This window comes from Hydractinia symbiolongicarpus, chromosome 6 (assembly GCF_029227915.1).
Source record: "Hydractinia symbiolongicarpus strain clone_291-10 chromosome 6, HSymV2.1, whole genome shotgun sequence".
NCBI classification, from domain to species: domain Eukaryota; kingdom Metazoa; phylum Cnidaria; class Hydrozoa; order Anthoathecata; family Hydractiniidae; genus Hydractinia; species Hydractinia symbiolongicarpus.
The window spans coordinates 24,437,852-24,457,677 of NC_079880.1; the positions used below are offsets into that span (position 1 = coordinate 24,437,852).

The window sequence follows — 19,826 nt, forward strand, 5'->3', positions numbered from 1 at the left end:
AAAATTATCTTCGAGGCTTTTTTACACCAGTCCAAATAAATCCTAGATCCGCCCCTGTTACTCTTACTGAAGGCAAACATTCAAGAGGCAGAAATCTCGTTCCTAGAGCCTTTTTCGATTTCAAGAGTGCTGAAGAAAAATTAGCCGTGGAAACAAGAGTGTAAATACGGTACAACGAGTAAATAGATAGCCGAACAACCAATATAAATTTCTTCATTGTAACCACGCGCGCGCGATCGTGTGAGTCGGTCTCTTTCGCTCGCTGGATTGATCAAACTAAAATCCAGGCTAAAGCCCGCTTTCTAAACGAAATGTTTAAAAATTCAAGATGGCGGACGTGGATACAACGGATTCGTTTGATTCAAGTTCGAAAATAAAAATTGCAAATAGAACTCTGCCTCTGACGAATTCATATAAAAAAGAGAGAATGGTATGAATTATGTTAATTTTTTATCTCCCTAATTTCTAACTTCCGCAATTCTTTCAGCCAACTGCCTGAAAGTGTTGGCAGTTACAAAAGGGATTCACAAAAAATATTTCATGCATTTATTTCTGCATCATGCGCTAGCTAGCTAAGACTAGACTAGGTTTCAGTAAGGCTATTGCCTTTGCAAATTAAATTACCTTAAGTCCAGGGTTTTTTAGCATAGCTAAATAGATGTGAGAGAGTGCTGATAAAATGTCGGCAAACAAGTTACACATCTTTTTTAAAAAAAATCAAGCTTAATGTTTACTTGAAAAAACTGGGAGCATTTTTACTATACAACCTGTAAAAAATATATTCAATGTATCAATTTTCATGATTGCTGTGAAGCTAGATTGCTACAATTGTGTTATAAAAAGACAAAGCATTGTATTGTTTTTTTGTCAAAGCATCCGTAGCAACTCAGATAACTACAAATGCTGGAGAAGAAAGCTTGGATTTTATGCAAAAAGTCGGCAGAACTTGCCTGAACTTACTCTTGTGTATGGCTGCATTTGCGACTTTCAGCACCTTTGTCATGATATATATACCTACTAGTCGATAAAGCCTGTGGAGCAATCCACCTAGCCAAAAGGTCAAGAAAAAGTGGAGATACGCGGAATTTGTTTATTCTTTGTCTGTAATGTGTAGAGGTTGAAACACTGGTCAAAATAATGTGCAGGAACATGTGTTTTCGATGAACGCCTAAGGAGATAATTTTTTTTGGAATTTGTATACCTGTTGCCTTCATGCTAGCTATAGATCTCGAAACGCTGATCAAGAAAATGTATAGGATCATGTACTTTTGATAAACAGCTGCAAAAATATTAGGGTTTGAAGGTTTTTTTGATGACGTCATCAACCCGTCCACTTTGAATCGGATTCGGGGACCCAGGTTTGGGAAAATTACCCAAATTGGACATAGGTGGTCCCTAGTTACCCACATGGTGAAACATTATTGACGCCGCCACCTTGTTTCCAAGTTATTTGGCCTCAAAGTTTTAAGTGCACTGTAATGGCTTCATTAATTTAGTATAGGATATTGACGTTAAAGTAGTGTTATTGACGTCGCGCCGTAACGTCATAAAATTTAACATTTGAGACATATTTTTTTGGCAACTTCAAAAGAAAATTTTAGTCCACAGGTTGGGTTAAATATCTGGAATAAAATTTACTTAATTTTATTACTGTCCGAAATTGTCCAAAGGGTTATTCTTAGGCCAAATGTGAGAAATATGTGAAAAACGGCCTTTAGAGCCTTAATGTATGCTTAAAATTCGTGAGGTGAATGCCGACGGAGCACGGATGAAGCAAATCTGCAAAACTGCACTTACAGGTGGAATAGACATTTAATCAAATTGAAAACCATAGCAGGGCTGAATTTAATGGATTTTTCTTTATGCCTGTAAAAACGAAACCCACATGCGGTATAAATATTTTTTCTGTAAAAATTTTGTTAAAGTGTAGCTAAACTTTTTGATTGAATTTTGAAGTTTTATTTAAGCCACGTGGATAAAGATTTTTTTAAATTTGAAAACAAAGCATATTTTTGCCAATTTGCTTGTGATGCCCTGAAATATAAACTATAAATATAAAAATGACAGTATAGTCATGCATACTATTTCCGACATGTAGGAAAGGAAGTTAAGATTGAGAGAGTCTCTATACCAGTAGACGCTCGATCATCGTGTTTGGGGTTCACAATTTAAAACCTCCCCCACTTTTCTACCGTAAAATGAATGCGCAACAAAAATTACCTCGGAGCCCCTATCAAATGCGTAACATTCTTTGCACATGCGTTGTACTTCGCACATGTTAGTTGATTTACTGTATTTAGACTGTATAGATGAAATATTAGTCTGTCCGAAATTGTCCAAAGGGTTATTTTTGGCCCTAAGGTTTTTCGGGTCAAATATGTGACATCTATATAAATAAAACGTCATTCAGAGTCAACAGTTTCAACATTTTAGCTTATCAGGCTAGTAGAAAATATCTCAAGTTGTCCATAAATGGTTATTTATTAAATACATCCAATATATACAAAGCAATCATCTTGTGTTTCTCTATAAATTGTATAAAATAGCACCCAAAATCTTGTGATAAAGCCAAGATTAGCTAGCTAGCTATAGCTATAAATATTTTTGATTTCAACAATCCCATCTTGAGAAAGCCCAACAAAGTCTTAACTAAATATAAAAAGAAGTATTAAGCTAATTAGCTACATGACACAATGCAAAATGCAAAACTGTAGGACCAAAAAAATAGAGTTTCTTCACTGAAAAATGTAAAATAAGAGAAACAAGATTAAAAAAAGATACAATTAGCCAAAGTTGAAATTTTGCAGCCTATAAATTAGTTTCTCAAAATCACAGTGCTCTAATAGCAAAAAAATAATGTCAAAATCCCTGCAAAATAAAGTAGTTTACTGCTTTGTCCCTTACCTTGTGCTTCAAAATTGCTACAACACTGTTGTCTCGCTTATTTCAGCATTGTCGAAAAATGCCAGGTTTGGAACAATGATTCCCGGCTCGAGCAATCAAGTCAAAATTAAACACCAGGTCGTAAGTAGTTTACAGTTTGCAAGACCAACGGTACACGGCACGGGCCGATAGAACCATGTTTCCAGGGCCTCCATACCGATTTTCAAGTCCGTAGCTAGTAGCGTGGCGTTGGCACAAGGTTGGAAAGATGGTATACTTTCACCAAAAATAATTTTTTTTAATATTGTTTGTTTTGTTTGACGAAATAATTCGAAATCCATAACACACATGTATAGCATATTTATATATTTAAAAAGTAGAAAAGTAGGTCGTTTTAATACTTTTTATTTCAGTATAAGATTAAAACGTATTGTTTTAATCTTATACTGAAATTTCAATAACTTAAAAAATGATTAAAATACAAAATTTCAAAAAAAATGTGGAAGTCATTTTAATTTTGTCCACGGTTTTACCATAACAAAACAGCTGTGAAGGGTGGAGAGACCCTGGACTAATACTCCGGACTCGGTGGTTTGCCTTTTCTGTTCTTGGGGTAGCTTTTTTGTTTTGACTGTAGAAACTTTGGAGAAAGAAGCTTGTAAAAAGATTTTGCAGTAATTTAACTTTTGTTGGCGTAAAGTTTAAGTCAACCACAAAATTTTATTTCCACAAAATATTTTAAGGGGCACTCCAGTAAAAAATTTCTTGAAATCACTTACGACAGCTTGACATAAATGCTAATTAATAGGTCAATTATTTGCACAGGGTTGAACAAAAAGCTTTTGTTGTTATATGTTTCAGGTTAATGTGAAGCACTTGCAATGAATCACATACCTGGGCAGCTGTTGCACGCATGTGGACCTAGCACATGTGTGTGCGATCACACATGCCTTATTAAATCCCTTACTCGTACACTTTAAAAATGACATTCATCAGATTAGGATTAGGATTCCTTTAATCTTATATGTATATATAATGATTGTTTATTGACATCACTTTTGACATCTAAATCAAATCCTCATCATCATAAGCCAAATTAAGAGGTTAAGTTCATTAAAAGTTTAATATATACAAAGTGTGCAAGTTTTTTCATCAAGATGATTAAATTTTCAACAATTTCTTGTTAGAATTCATTTGTAACTTTTTTCAAGTAAGCATAACACAGGTAAATGTTGTATTTAAGAATAAAATTTTTTTAAGCATACCCCAAGCCTGTTTTTAGATTTTTAAATGCTTATAAAATTTGTCCCTACATTTAGTGTGACAAGCTGAGCAAATCTCTCAACATGAAATCAATGGTTGGTTCACCAGATCATGTACAAAATACGAGTCAATCATCAAAGCTGAGTCGTATTCGTGATGACTTTCAACGAGCAGACTCAATTTGCTTGAGTGATATGAAGGAAATAGCACAAGGGCATATATCTGTGGATACACTCAATGAGATGGAAGTCCGAGTGAAGTCACGTTTAAGTGCGTACGAGGAATCTGAGAGGTTGGAATCAGGTATATTCTTGTGATATTTTTATTTAGTAAACGTTTCAGAAAATGTCTGCATTGTATAGTTGTTTTATCTAAGCAAGTAAAACCAAATTCAAATAACTGAGTTAAAGATCCAGCGGAATAACATGGAGAAATGTTTTGTTTTAATGCAAATTGTTAACAAAATGACCAAATTTACTAATATTTCAAAAATCTTAGATACACTCTACACCCCAAAATTGATAAAGCCCATAAAAAAACTTAGGCAAAAGAACAATGGAAAAAATCCATCACTTGAATTTTGATGATGTCAGCAAGACTTTTTTGCTGAACAAAAATAGTTTTACCAGGTTTCTTTCCTGATTTCAATTTTAGCAGTTAAAAAACCTTAATACTTCTTTTATTTTATTTATTTTATTTTTTCCAAAGTTGGCTTTTAAATTCAATTTTAGTAATTTAAGTTGCATCCTTAATTGAATGAAGATCCAGGTTCAATTCCCTTAGCTAACCATTATTTTTTTATTATTATTATTTCTTTTTTTTTTTCTTTGACTAAATTATTTAATTAATAATTTCTTTCTTCACTTTGTAAATATACAAAAGCAGATACTTGCTTGCCTTCAAGGAGGGGTTGGGCAAGCATTAAAGTTAGAGAAAACATTTTAATCCTAGAATTTCCTCACATTTTTAAGAGACTTTGCATATACAATATATATATTTTTAACTAAATTTCCTATCTTATAGGCCATTTGTCACAATCTTTGCACAGCTTTAGTTATGCTCCACCCAGCCGCAATTCAACTGGTGCTACACCAAGCCCACTAATGAATCAATCATTTAATGCTTCATGGCAATTTTATAATTTTGTTGGTGTCGATGGCAATGAAGCTGTATTTAATGGAGCCAACAGGAAACCGGTAATCATATCTTTTGATTTTATACTATTGTACGAATTCAACTGGGTATATCCTGTATGTATTAAACACTTACAACGTTGCCTCAATTGTTCATTTTTATGAAAAATCCATCCCTCTTATTTAAAGGCAATCAATTGAAGAAATAATATTTTCTGGTTAAGTATTTTTCTGAAACAGTCTCACAAACACTATACTGTATGATTGCTATAGAATTTGTGTACTTTTGTACTCCATCATCGCAATTTTTTGTCTTATCCATATTTTAGGCTTTATGTGTTTAAAAATGTATTATTTACTAGAGTGAAGCCATTTTAACCATTGATGCCAAAACATCTCACATTCTTGTTGCAAATCAAACAGCTTGTCGACTTTTTGGTTACAAAGAGGAAGAATTATGCACAGGGATGAAAATATACGATTTGTTTACAATGGATGGTGATTTTAAGCAAGAGATTCTCATTGAGGGTGCTGTGGATACAGATGGAAACGTTGTTATGGCATCTGGAAAAATTGTGAGTAAATTTATTGTCAATGAATATAAATTTTTAATTCGCTATAGCATTTATGCATTGCAACTTTGTGTATTTCTATTGTTATCACTTTATTACTGATAATTGAAGTCAATATAAAATAAACGATAATTTTTAGAGCTAAAAACTGACATTAAAACTAATTAAACATTTTAAAATGTGTAGCTGAACTTCTATGCTCATTTGAAAACTGTTGGATTAGAAAAAGTGATTTGTCCAGCCTGCTTCAACTCTTGTTGTATGATTAGTTTCATAATAACAGTGATTAGGCCTAATGATTAAAGTTAACTGTGTTTTTTATTGCACTCATCACTAAATTATTAACAATTTACTTAGTAGTTGATATATGATTTCTGTTGTAACTTTTATGTTGTCTTCTGCAGATTTTTGTTCAGGTAAATTGCTGAAAATAATATAAGAACATTTTCTCGAATTTTATTTTTGTTATTGCTGGTGTTGCTGTTGTTTTAATAATTTTTTTGCCCATTGACAGCGAACTTAATTTTGCCTTTCTCCCATTTTTTTCACAGATAATTTTATGTTGTTATAACATAAAAATTGTAGTTCGACATAACTCCAAAGCTTTTACTTGTTTAAAAGGAATAACTATTATTATTATTGTGTCACTTGTATTATTATTTAATAGAACTAAAAGGCTGCAGCATAATGTTATTGTTCTTGTCTTAGCTTGAAGCAGTTGACATTGATGGAAATGTGTTTGTCGTCTCAGTGTGGATGAAACGGATTAAGCTCATGAAAGATCCCAGATGCGTTGTTGTGATGGAACCAGTTGAAGTCACAAAGGGGAGTTTTTTATTTAATGCAGAGGTGAGTCATTGCAGCTCCATCACAAGATTGATGGTTGCAGAAACCTGATTTATTAGATTTTTGATATAAAATTATTTTATTTAAGAATTGGTAAAAATAAAGAATCCAACTCTGTCAGTATAAATTTTCACATCAACCAATATATAGTTGACATGAAATTCCTTTTCCATTGTTAACACGTAACAGATTGGAAGAATTATATAAAACATTTTTCTTTTTTCTATTAGGATATTCTATGTTTATATCCTCATATGACTTTATGGTTACAAGAGCTTGATGCTGAAGATTAAGCCTGTGAAACTTTAGTCCAATATCCTCTTTGTAGTTTTTATTTAACTGCAGAAGCGCATTTTTCAAAGTCATACTGAAAATTTTTATTTTTCTCACTTTAGGGAATAGTCGAAGATTGCGATTTCTTCTTTGCATTTTTACACGGATATGAAGACCCCCAAGAAGTAGTTGGTCATCACATTCATGAAATTGTTCCTGCTTTGTTACTACCCACACCAGGAAAGCCCATTGAAAAGGTAAAACAAAACAGAAGCCATCATTTATCTGCTACATCACACATATTTTGTTGTGTTTTGTTACCTCTGCTACAGTTTTCTTATGTCTTTTTTTGCTACCTTCATTCAGTAAATACTCCTGTTTCTTTAAACAGAGACAGAAGGGTTGCCTATAAAGATAGAAAACTTAAACTTGATGTTTCTAAGATATACGTGGTTAAATAATTTGTAACTAGTTAACATCAAGTTTGATGTTTTCCCTTCTTGACTTAACTGTAATATTAGGATATAAATATAAAATATTTTAAAACCAAGACAATACGAGGGGCTATTTAGTATTGTGTGTCTGTGAAGTCTGTGCATCAAGCCAAGAAATACATTTCAGATCATTTAATAGGAAGTTGTTTTGACTGCTGTTCTATTAAAATATTGTACTTAAAAAAATGTTATATTCAGCTTAAGGAGCTTTAGATTATGTCCAAGCATTAGGCATGTTCTGAAAGAAGGAACTAATTTATTAAGTGCTGTAAGAAATTCTATTAGTATTTACATCGTGTGGTTTTTTAGGTTGACTTCCTTACGTTGACTAATTTTTCGTGAATTGCCTATGAATCTTTGCAAAATTACTTGAAATAACTGTATAAAAAAATTAACTTTGCAAAACACAAAAGGATTTTTTCTTTTTTTCCCCTGTAGTTTTTCTCTGTAATGTTTCTTTTTTGTAGTTGCTAAAATAATCAGCAAGTTCAATTAAAGATTCTTTGCAAAAAACCTTAAAAAGGGTTGTATTTAAATGTTTTTAAATGCAGTGCTCATAAGCAAGTCTGTAGTCAAAGTTTTCTTATAACAGTGTTAATTATCCATGTAGGATATAAAAAAACAGCGTGCAACAAGCCGTACAAAAGATACCATTCCATTCCCTACAACAATAAAAATAAAAGAACATGATCCAGACTTTCACCAGTTGTATCTTGAAAGAACTCCGCCATCGAGACAACAAGCATCAAAATTTCTTTACAAAGGTTTCATGTGGGTGTTTGCTAACATTAGCGGCTTGGTTGTAGTGTCTGGTGATGGAACAATTAAAAGCTGCAATGCTAATTTCCTTACAGCCTTCTTAGGATATGCAGAATCTGAGCTGCTTGGAAAGGTAAGGATGTTTTTTAATTTCCTTACATGACATCAAGATTTTAAAATGTATAAATGCTTTTCGCTAATATTTTTTACTATTTAACACTAACATTCCTGCAGCTACACGAGAAAATGTTTCTTTAAACACCATGAAATAATTTTTTTTCTAGAATGTCACTAAATTGGTTCCCCATTTTTATGAACAAATCGAAATGCTATGTGATGATGTTTACAAGCAAAGCATCCAAGAAAAACGTAATATGATTTTCTTAAAACATTTTAATAATTCCAATATTATTTTTTTCTACTTTTAGATTTTGAAATTGTTCCCAGCATTTTATTATAACTTTATTTGTGTAATTTGGACGGTAAAAGTTTATAGACAAGAGAGTCTGGTTTTGTTAAAATCATTTATTTTCGATATTACATTCCTAATTGACTGTAAATTTTGGCATCAAAAAAATAAATCCTCAGAATCTCTAAGTTTGTTGTAAGTCAAAAATTTCAGATAAAGTCTTGAATTTTAATCAAAAGGAGATACGTTTATAAATACAATGTTGAAAAAATTTCGGAGGATATTTGGGAATTCACACCAGTCGTCTTATGCTTCAAAAGATGTTAACAAACATTTTTATTTTTAGAGAATGACAGCTCTCTTGAATACGAGTCATCGACATCTGCATCAACTGCCAGAATGAGAGAAAGCACTCCAAAAAGTACTATCAAAGGTTTGTAGTTGAAACTTGTTGTGTTGTTGTTGAAATGTTGAAACATTACTTTAAACAAGAAACATTCAGGAGTAAAAAAAAAAGTAAAAATAGCTTTTGCAAAAAATCCATAGGCATAGATTATTACTTGTTCCAGGAAGTCTTGAAATAATGTGTTAAATTTCCATGAAATGCCAACAATGACAAAGACGCACATGATTTTGAATTGATCTAAATAGTTAAATAATATTAGTTAAAGTTTAACCTACAAAAGAAATAACAGAATAAATAAAAATTTCAGAGAGCATATTTTTAGGTCAAATAAATTTTTGTGATTCTTAAATGCTTTATTTGTTATTTTTTCTGAATACGTTTCTAGCATCATCAACAGAAGGTTTAAATAGCTCTCAAGGCTCTCTAGAAGATTTAGAAGACTTAGACGGAGAAGACGTTGATAAAGAAACACCGAATCCAGATATCCAAACAAGCCAGGACAGCAAGAAATCTTTTAAGAATATGCCAGAACCCAGTGTGTCTCAAAGTATAAAAATGTCTGCCCAGTCTACTGCTGCTGATAATGATAGTGTTTTTCGTTCACCCAAGAAACAGGTATCTCTACAAAACATTCCTAAAGAAAAACTTTCTAGTCTTGATGGTTTTTCACCGCATCTTGAAACAAGCACACCAAAACATGAGGAGAGTAGTAAGCTTATTACAAATGTTGAAGACTCTCCCAGCAGACAGCATCTTGATTTTTCTTCGTGCAAATCAGACTTTAAAGGAAATTCAAACATTAGAAACGAGACTCGTGTTGATAAGGAATTGACTGAAATAGATTCAGGGTTGGAAAGCATTCTATCGTCAAACGAGAAACCGAAACAGACTGAAAATAGGACAGATAAAGTTTTAAAAGTACATGGAAAAGTTAACCCTTTAGAACTGCAGGTTGAGAGTGAAGAGCATCATATAAAAGACTTTAATGCTTCTCGACTAAAAGAACATGTTCCCAGATCAAAAAAAAGCATAGACTATGATTCTTTAAGTGACACGATAAATGATGTTTATCGTATAGAAAGTGCAGTGCATCGTAAAAAAGAATTTCATGCAAATCACTTAAAACAATACAACAAACCAAAAACGTCTGATTATGAATCAGCAAATAGCCTGCTAGAAGAATCTGAGAACTATAACTTGTCGCTAAACCTGCAGACCTCTCACAATTTCAAACATGAACGCAAGGTAGCTTGGCACGAACGGCAAAGGCAAATTGTCCAAGGAAATTATTATGGACAAGCAATGCACAAAGACACCTCCATGTTGCCCATTTTATTTGAGGTATCTCCAATATTTTTTTCTTATTGCTGCATAATTTAAAGCACTACAGAAAAGCTTTTCTAGATTTTTTGGTATTACTTTTGTTGTGTTAAGCACAGTTCTTTTCTTTTTCTAATGGCTATCCTTCAGAAATATCAACTTTAAACAATACACTATAAAGCATGATGTTAGCGCACAGGTATAATATATACGGGGAACTTTATGTGAAAAAATAAACATCTGAAGAAAAAACACGATGCAATTTTGTATTGTGTAAAAATCTATACTGTGTTTTTGTTGATTTTGTAATTGAAGAAAAAAAATTTCAATATTTAAGTCCAGAAAAAATAGTTGTGATGTTTTTTCCCTTTAATAAAGTTGCATATATTTATGTATAACAGAGTGCTGTACCTAAGCGAGGAAGCAGCTGCAAGTATTTGGGTAGCTTAGAGCGGTAAAGTAGCTCTGAACTGCTTCACAAACTTTTAATTACTGCGCCCTTTATGATACTAGCAGTAAATAGATTAATTGGGTTCTAGGTAGTCACACATTGTGGTATGTGTCCTATCGGATTTAATTCAGCTGAAAATGTCGTGTATAGGCATTGACGTTGTTCATCAATGTATCTTATGTGTTCTTTATTTCAGATTAAAAAGCTCTCCACCAAACACAAGCATCCTATGTATTGCATATGGATGTCACGTGATCCTGACGAAGATGGTGAGTGCATGAATAAAAAAAACAGTCAGTTCTTAGCTGCAAGTTACAACAGCACACTAAATGCATCAGCTGGTAATTTGCAAGAGGTGTGTTTTAATTAAATGCTATTTAATAATTAAAGGAGTTATGTCCACTTTGTTATGTGTGTGTGTGAGATGAACTAAAACAAGATAAGTCATTGGAAAGATTGTGTTTGTAAATTTTGTCATCTTTTCAAAATTAAGTCAAAAAAACGACATGCTTGCCACGTTCGTTAAGTTTGTTAAAACAGAAGTCTTTTTCTCCCTAGCATATGTAGCGATAACTACAGTCAAACCTACAATGTATATCTACTACCATCATCTTTCTTTTCCCAATTTTGTTGAACGGTGTCCTATTCTTTATGATTGGCAAAAATAAACGAAAAAAAATCATGAAACTCTCATTTGCAAAATTTTTCCTATGAAATGACAAAAAAGTAATCTTGTTAAGTGCGAGTTTCTTAAACTTGCGTTAAGTTATTTTTGAACAATGTATAAATGGGTAAAGGGTATTTTTTCCAACCAACCGGATCAAGCATTAGAAATTACAGGTTCGGCTATAGTAGGAAATAGGCGCAGGCCTTAATGAGGTTATTTGTAAATGTGTTTTACATTTCCAAGGGTATACAGCTAGTTATATATTATTTTTTGAAATGTTCTTTAATATTATCTTAACGCAAGTACTTCAAAAATATTTTGTAATTTGCCCTCCAAAAATTAAAACCATATTTTATCTGCATGTTGATGCAAATGTGATCCATGTGAATGATCACATGTTTTTTTTAAATCAAAAACGTATAAATTTTTATTCCAGTTGTTAAAATCAATGAAAGATTTGACTGTTGATGATCCGGGACGCGGTCCTTTTAACGAGAACTTTTCATCTATAAAATGCATTGGCAAAGGAGCGTTTGGTTTTGTCAATTTGGCAGAAAGAAAATCAAACAAAGAGGAGGTAACATTTATTTGTAATTTCTCTCGCTGCTTGTGTGTTATAGACACGTATAAAACGTCCCATTAAGGTGCTAAAGATACAGAAAGTAACAAAAAAAAGTCTAAAAGTAAATTTCTAAATTTAAATACTTTCCTTTACTTCTTATTTAAGGTTATTGTTAAGTTTATCCGAAAAGAAAAAGTGTTGAAAGATAGCTGGATTCACGATGCAGAGATGGGAAAAATACCTTTCGAGATATATCTCTTATCTCAGGTTGAGCATCCGAATATTGTCAAGGTAACGTTTTGTGATAACTTCCCCGTTAGTTTAACATGAAATAAGCCTCGGTAAGAGAATGTGTTTCACACGTTTTATTTTATGTTGTGTGGTTTATACTTCATCAGTTGTTGTCATTCTGTTTAAATTCACCCTAATTATTAGAAGTTTATAACTGGAAAGTTTTACATCGATTTACAATCAAATTATTAGGAGGAGTTTATAACTAGGAATCTTTACATCGATTTGCAATCAAATTATTAGGAGGAGTTTATAACTAGAAATCTTTACATCGATTTGCAATCAAATTAATAGGAGGAGTTTATAACTAGGAATCTTTACATCGATTTACAATCAAATTATTAGAAGGAGTTTATAACTAGGAATCTTTACATCGATTTGCAATCAAATTATTAGGAGGAGTTTATAACTAGAAATCTTTACATCGATTTGCAATCAAATTAATAGGAGGAGTTTATAACTAGGAATCTTTACATCGATTTACAATCAAATTATTAGGAGCAGTTTATAACTAGGAATCTTTACATCGATTTGCAATCAAATTATTAGGAGGAGTTTATAACTAGAAATCTTTACATCGATTTGCAATCAAATTAATAGGAGGAGTTTATAACTAGGAATCTTTACATCGATTTACAATCAAATTATTAGGAGGAGTTTATAACTAGAAATCTTTACATCGATTTACAATCAAATTATTAGGAGGAGTTTATAACTAGAAATCTTTACATCGATTTACAATCAAATTATTAGGAGGAGTTTATAACTAGGAATCTTTACATCGATTTGCAATCAAATTATTAGGAGGAGTTTATAACTAGAAATCTTTACATCGATTTACAATCAAATTATTAGGAGGAGTTTATAACTAGAAATCTTTACATCGATTTGCAATCAAATTATTAGGAGGAGTTTATAACTAGAAATCTTTACATCGATTTGCAATCAAATTATTAGGAGGAGTTTATAACTAGGAATCTTTACAATGATTTGCAATCAAATTATTAGGAGGAGTTTATAACTAGGAATCTTTACATCGATTTACAATCAAATTTTCTTTGTAAACATACAGGACCTAAAGAAGCTTATGCATATAACTTACCACCTTAATATTGCGAATTGGAGCTAAGTTGACAAAAACAAAAACTAAGTAAAGTCTCCTATCTCAAAAGCTGAGAAAATTATTGCTTTTTTTTCAGAATTTTTCTTTTTGAGAAGTTGCAAATCCCTCCCTGTTTCTTTTTGTCAACGAGTCTCTGCTCCTCTGATACTTGCTTTTGCTTTTACCATTAAAATATTTGATTTTGGGTAAATTTGAGCATTTATATTGTTATAATAAGTAACTATAAAAAAGATTGTCAGTGCTATATAGTAGCGAGTGGATTACAGCTGTAGTTGTCGCTTGTTCATGACATAATAATATTTATATTATTCCATAGCAAGTGGATTTTTCGCATATTTTTCTTGTTTTAGTTGACATTTTATTTGAGATTTATACTGTTGTGGAGTTATCCTGTTATTTGAAATAGCGCAACTGTAAAATCTATTATCTTTAATCTTTGCAGATGTTGGAAGCGTATGAGAATGAAGAATATTTCCAAATGGTGATGGAGAAACACGGCGATGGAATTGATTTGTTTGAATTTATCGATAGAAAACCTTTAATTGATGAAGCGTTAGCTAGTTATATGTTTAGACAAGTAAGAAAGTTTATTCTTGTTGATGTCTGTCTTTCAAACTGTCCTTCAAACTGTCTGTCCGTCCGTCCGTCTGTCTGTCTGGTCTGCAGTACGTCAGTACTGCTTTACATGAATCTGAATAATTATTTGCAATCAATTAATAGGTATTATTTGCTACGGAATATCTTCACAGCCAGAAGATCTTACATCGAGACATCAAGGTAAACAATCTTCCTTTTTCACCAAATGGTGTGTGAAATTCAATGAATACCCTTGAATGAAAAAGAAACCGCTGTTAAGAAAATGTCTTCCTATAATTATAACCAATGAATACCAAGATGATTACTCTTGCATGGTTGTTTCGTAGTTACGAAAATAATTGTTTCAATAAAAGAAAAGAACCTTCTCTGACTTTTTACCTAAAGATCTTTGCTGCAGATTCATCATCATTCATCATTCTCGGCTTAACGTCCGTTTTCCATGCTAGCATGGGTTGGACGGGGTATATTAATGACCCTCTTTCAATCTGATCTAGACTGTGCTAGATCTAAACTCAACTTCCTCTGTATCAAGTCTGTCCTTATAACCTCCAAGTCTTTCTCGGTCTGCCTCTGGGTCTTGCCCCTGGAACTATCAAGTTTTTATACTTTCTTACCCAATTATCCACCTCCATTCTTTCCAAGTGCCCCAGCCAATTTAATCTTCTTATCGGATCAAGGGTAAACGACCTTTCGCAACTAAATCATAATGTACTGAAATATATAAACCGTGTTGCCGGTGTATGTAATTCTGCATACTATTTCCACACAATGATGGTAACCCACCGAGTGAGAAACCATCTTTATAACATAGGAAAACCTTTCTAACTATGATACCATCTCAAACATAATACAATCACTAGCCGTGAATTTATTGATAGGTTTTATACTTCTAATAGTTCTAACTCTGAATATATAATTTAACTTTTAGGATGAAAATATCATCGTTGATCGCCAGTTTAATCTCAAACTTATCGATTTTGGATCTGCAACTTATATGGAAGCTGGAAAGTTATTCAACACTTTTTGTGGGACTGTGGAGTACTGTTCACCAGAAGTGCTTCTGGGAAATTGGTATGCAAACTTCTTTGTTTGTATTTCAGTTTAGGGTGTGTGAACTTTCAGCTTGTTTTATTAGAATTTTTAAAGATTTTCATTCAGTGTGGCCACACCTCCTAAAATATCTTCATAACCTAAAAACAAAATAAAGACTCTCCTAAAACTTCTTTAAGGAGAGGCGAACAAAAAATTATTTTGTGGCAGCCAGAAAATAAATTTTTAGAGAGATACTTTTTTTATAGATTTCTAAATCCTAAAATCTGCTATAAAATTACTATAATAACAAATATGTAACTATATTTCACAACTAAGTATTTATATATCTTCCTAACAACATTTTTACAGAATTTTTATGGCTTTATGGGGTGAAAATAAGTAGGATGTTCTTACCAGTAAGCATCAAAGATAAGATATTTGGCTCGAGATAACTAAGAATATTTAGGTACTATAATACCAACTATAGAACTATGCTATACATAATATTGATTTTTTACTAAATCTAAAATTGTTTATTTTGACGTGCTTTTTCTTTCTTTTAAAGTATTTCGTTTTGACCATGTAACCCTCTCTCTTTTTATGTAGGTACGAAGGTCCGGAACTCGAGATGTGGTCTCTGGGTGTGACTCTCTATACGTTTATATTCGGCGAGCATCCTTTCTTCGAAATTGAAGAGACAATCAGAGCAGAGTTGTTTCCTCCCTTCAAAGTTTCTAACGGTAAGAATGGTACTGTTATTTCACAATCAATAACTACGTCTTTATACCGTCTCACAACATTTGCTTGTCAGCTTTTGTTTTACCATTTGTGCAGCCTGTGTTATGAAACAGTTAAATTAACCTTGTCTGACAGTGTTTTTAACCGGTAAAATTTTTGAGCTAAATGTAAACAAACTATCTCGTGTTTAGAACTTATGTTTGTAATTTGTTGGATGTTACATGCTGAAGTGGAGTTTCGTGCTAAGCTCAAAGACGTGTTGAAATACCCATGGTTTGCAAGACATGTTGATATTACAAACTATGACTATAGCGTCGTGTTAGGTGAGAATAGTTTGTGTGGAGTTTTTAGGTTTTTGTGGAGTGTCTCTTATTAACCCGCGGGAAACGTAAATCACGGATGCGCCTAAAGCTTGATTTCCATTAAAATCCGTATTTGTTGTGAAAAATCTGTGCGTCGCTTTGCTGCTCAAAATATTTGTTCGAAAAAACGGTGACTGTGCAACTGTCGTGCGACTTTTACAACTGTCGTGCGGCTGTTGTACAACTGTCGTGCAACTGTTGTACAACTGCCGTGCGATATTTTTAATGCATTTTCACTTATTTGCATAACAACTGTAACAATAGTCAAGAGTAGGTATATAAAAATCCCTTATTCTCTTTTTTTTCATCCAACTTGCGCAGAGCTCTTCTAACGCGTCAACATTTCTTAACTAATAGGAGAAGTAGGTTGTCAGTCAGAACGAGACGCACAAAAATCCCACCCTTCCATCGCACTAGACGGGTACAGCATCAGTCGTTCGACATCATCAAGTAGTAGCACATCCTCATCCAGTGACACGAGTGATTTGACAAGTGTAGACAGTGAACTGGATCGAAATAACGAACTCCTAAAGGAGGAGTACCAAAAGTATTTAAAAGACCAGAACGATACCAAAACAAATGCGATTTTATCAAAATCATTTTGATGCCTCGGTTATATGACTACAACCATACAGTTAAGCGGTTTGCGTGTTATTGCTACACTACTACAACGCCATAACATCCACACAAATACTGTGTCAATGTAACCGCCCCGCAAGTAATTATCCCTCAGGGTAACAAGCGTTTTTTAAATATTTTTCCGCAAGATTGGCACGCAAGTGATATTCTTGTTGATGGGATCTATTATATAGAACGAAGATGGTAGATGATAGTTACGGTAGATAATAAAAAAACGTTTTTTAAATAATAGTTAATTTATATCTTATTTATTTATTTGCTATGATGCATGTCTTGAACAGTTTCACACAGCTGTTTGAGTACATTTAATTGTAACGTGAGTTAATTTTTTTCTGTTAATACCAGATTGTACGCAGTTTTTGTCGCCTATTAGAATATTTTTTTGTTTTTCAATAGTTAGTTTGTGTTGTGGGAATAACTACTACCAATCATGATGAAACAACGTGCATAATTACACGTTGAGCCAATCATAATGGTGAAACAGCATGCATAATTAAACGCTGAGTCAATCATAATATTGAAACTATATGCATAATTAAGCGTCTGGACCAATTTTGATAGTGGAACTACATGCATAATTAAGCGTCTAATCATAATAGTGGAACTACATGCATAATTAAGCGTGTAAGCCGTTTAACGTAACTCTTCTTTTCTTATGCACGACACAGTTGGCACATAATATTTTTAATCTATGATAATTATGAAACGAAAAGTAATGCATTGTGGTATACAATTTATTGAAACTGGAATTAGTTTTTATTTTTTCTGTGTTTTCTTGACAATTTTGTAATTATTGTGAATACAAAACATGTAATTTATTTTTAGCAATGATAATACATAGAAAAAAAATAATGCTTTAAAAAAACTTTTACTTGTGTTTGTGATATCGAGGCCAGAGACGAAGTAAGCCGTCAAGTAAGCGCCAGCGGCTGTGACATCAGGTAATAAACCCTGGGGACAAGGATGAAAGAGGGTGCGTGAGCTTGCGCGTAAAACACTTATGTTTATTGGACAACCTTGTCACCAGGGCTTTTTGTGAAGACAAACCTTTAGATTGTCTAAGCTTCAAAAGTTACATGTGCTTTATAAGTACAACGCTTATAAGCATATTCGGGCCCAGATAGGAAAATCTTTAAAATTGAACAAAGCATATCGTCCAGCCATGGTGAATGTTGTGTTGTGTGTTTGCTCTTATTTTATGGGTATTTTAATTAGAAACACACTTTTGACTTAATTAACACCACTGCACTGTCTGAATTTGCCCTGTGTAATTATACCTTTAGTTTTGTTGCTGTTTTTTAAATAGTAAAAACAGAATGTTTATCCCATAAGTCAACGTATGAGCTAAGGGCTTCATCAAGGCTGAGAATTCTATACTTTTCATAGACGTGAAATTTTGAAGATGAACGTTTGGACACAGCCGAAAATCACTTTTGCAACCACAGCAGAATTTTTTTTGCTTGTATTAATTGTAATAATTTGTACGACGTATTTACCCCAACCTCGTGCTCAGGGGTTCTGGGTGTTTTGACGTCAGGCAAGAAACCCTGGGTACGAGGATGTTACTGACAAACATGTAATCAATCAGCGTGAATGTCTTACGCCTGTCAGTTTACCTCTGAAGAGACTTCGGCATTCTGAAAATGTATACACGAGATTTACCAATAATCGTAACATTGCAAAAGAATTATTCTTGTCTCATGGCCGTAATATCGCGTCTCCACCACAATATAAACGGACAAAATATTTTTGACGAAAATAAATATCAACCCCCGCTTTTAAAAAACTGCAAAATTCGATAAATCCCGCTAAACTTTGTGTTTTATTCAGACCGCGAAATTTACTGATAACAAAACACCCAGCAGCAAAACAGTCGAATCACCCGTCTTTTGCCTTTATCTTCTTTATAACATAATGCAATGCTTGGTGGGTGCCCAAAATTCCTTCGTGAAATAATCCTATCTCGTGCCTAAAGGCCTCTTTTTTGCTATTGCGGTCAACGCTGGTTAGAAGCACCAGGAAACGAGCTTGTTTCATCTTACAACCGAAAAGAGAAAACATTTTATCCTTATATAGAGTGTCTCATATAGAGAAGTGACCCGGCGGTCGCTGCGTAGTGCTAGAGATGCACGAAAATTGCTTGAAGATTGTGCACCACATCAACTGCCAGTATTTTTCTAGAATAAGTGTGAAAGCATAGAAGATTCAATAAAATGTTTCACTAATAAATGACAAAAATACAACAAAATAAAATAAAACAAAACAAGCAGAAATAAAATAAAATCGTACATAATCGTCATAAGTAGATTTTTTAACAATAATGAAAATAATAATTAAAAATTTACTTTCAAATGTAAAAAATACCGGAGCGTAAACAAAAAATACGATTCTTGCAAAAGTAAGGTTGACTGTTTATTTATTGTTGATTAAAAATAAGCGTAAAATGATTGAGTAATATCAAATGGAGAGTGAATTTGTCCAACATTTGCAAAATTAAGTCTAACAACATATTCATGAAAATGAAAAAAAAACGAGGGACGAGAAGCAAATCGACAAAAAAAAAGCTTAAGTTTGAAACCAGTATAGAAAGTGTTGCGGAGAGGTTGCCAAGGCAAAGGCATTAAGCACGGCAAGGAAAGGGCACGGCCTAAGGCAGGCAGGGAATCGGCAAGGCAGGGGGGTAGGCAAGACATGGAAGGCACAGGCAACGGCATAGTAGGCAGGCACCAGGAAAGGCATAGGAAGGATGGCAAGGAATCAGCATGGCAGGGGTAGGCAAGGCATGGAAGGCACAGGCAAGGGCATAGTAGGCAGGCACCAGGAAAGACATTAGACCAACAGGGCATAATACATAATATATACATGGCATACAGAATTTTAACAGTTTCACATTATACTCAGAAACTTACTAAGCTTTCTTCTGTACCTTGACTGTTAATATTGTTAGAGTTATTAACAACCAATATCGTCAAATCCATATATACATATATTTAAATATTTTCAGTA

General features: G+C 33.1%; 1 protein-coding gene across 1 annotated transcript; it reads left to right on the forward strand.

Annotated features, from left to right (window-relative positions):
• Nucleotides 1-285: 285 nt before the first annotated feature.
• Nucleotides 286-17,672, forward strand: LOC130647754 (PAS domain-containing serine/threonine-protein kinase-like). The gene is made up of 19 exons (XM_057453713.1): nt 286-430; nt 4,203-4,449; nt 5,170-5,342; nt 5,642-5,854; nt 6,560-6,700; nt 7,093-7,227; nt 8,075-8,356; nt 8,508-8,592; nt 8,979-9,065; nt 9,424-10,379; nt 11,006-11,164; nt 11,913-12,053; nt 12,204-12,329; nt 13,895-14,029; nt 14,173-14,229; nt 14,978-15,120; nt 15,688-15,821; nt 16,011-16,142; nt 16,539-17,672. The coding sequence occupies exons 1-19, from the start codon at nt 329-331 to the stop codon at nt 16,784-16,786; spliced, it is 3,696 nt and encodes a 1,231-aa protein (XP_057309696.1). The 5' UTR covers nt 286-328; the 3' UTR covers nt 16,787-17,672.
• The last annotated feature ends 2,154 nt before the right edge of the window (nt 17,673-19,826 follow it).

Excerpts from the sequence above, each read along its gene's own strand:
- LOC130647754 (XM_057453713.1), top strand. The coding sequence starts at position 329 with ATGGCGGACGTGGATACAACGGATTCGTTTGATTCAAGTTCGAAAATA. Across the intron at positions 10,380-11,005 it reads TGTTGCCCATTTTATTTGAG|ATTAAAAAGCTCTCCACCAA; the intron begins GTATCTCCAATA and ends TCTTTATTTCAG. Across the intron at positions 11,165-11,912 it reads CAGCTGGTAATTTGCAAGAG|TTGTTAAAATCAATGAAAGA; the intron begins GTGTGTTTTAAT and ends TTTTTATTCCAG.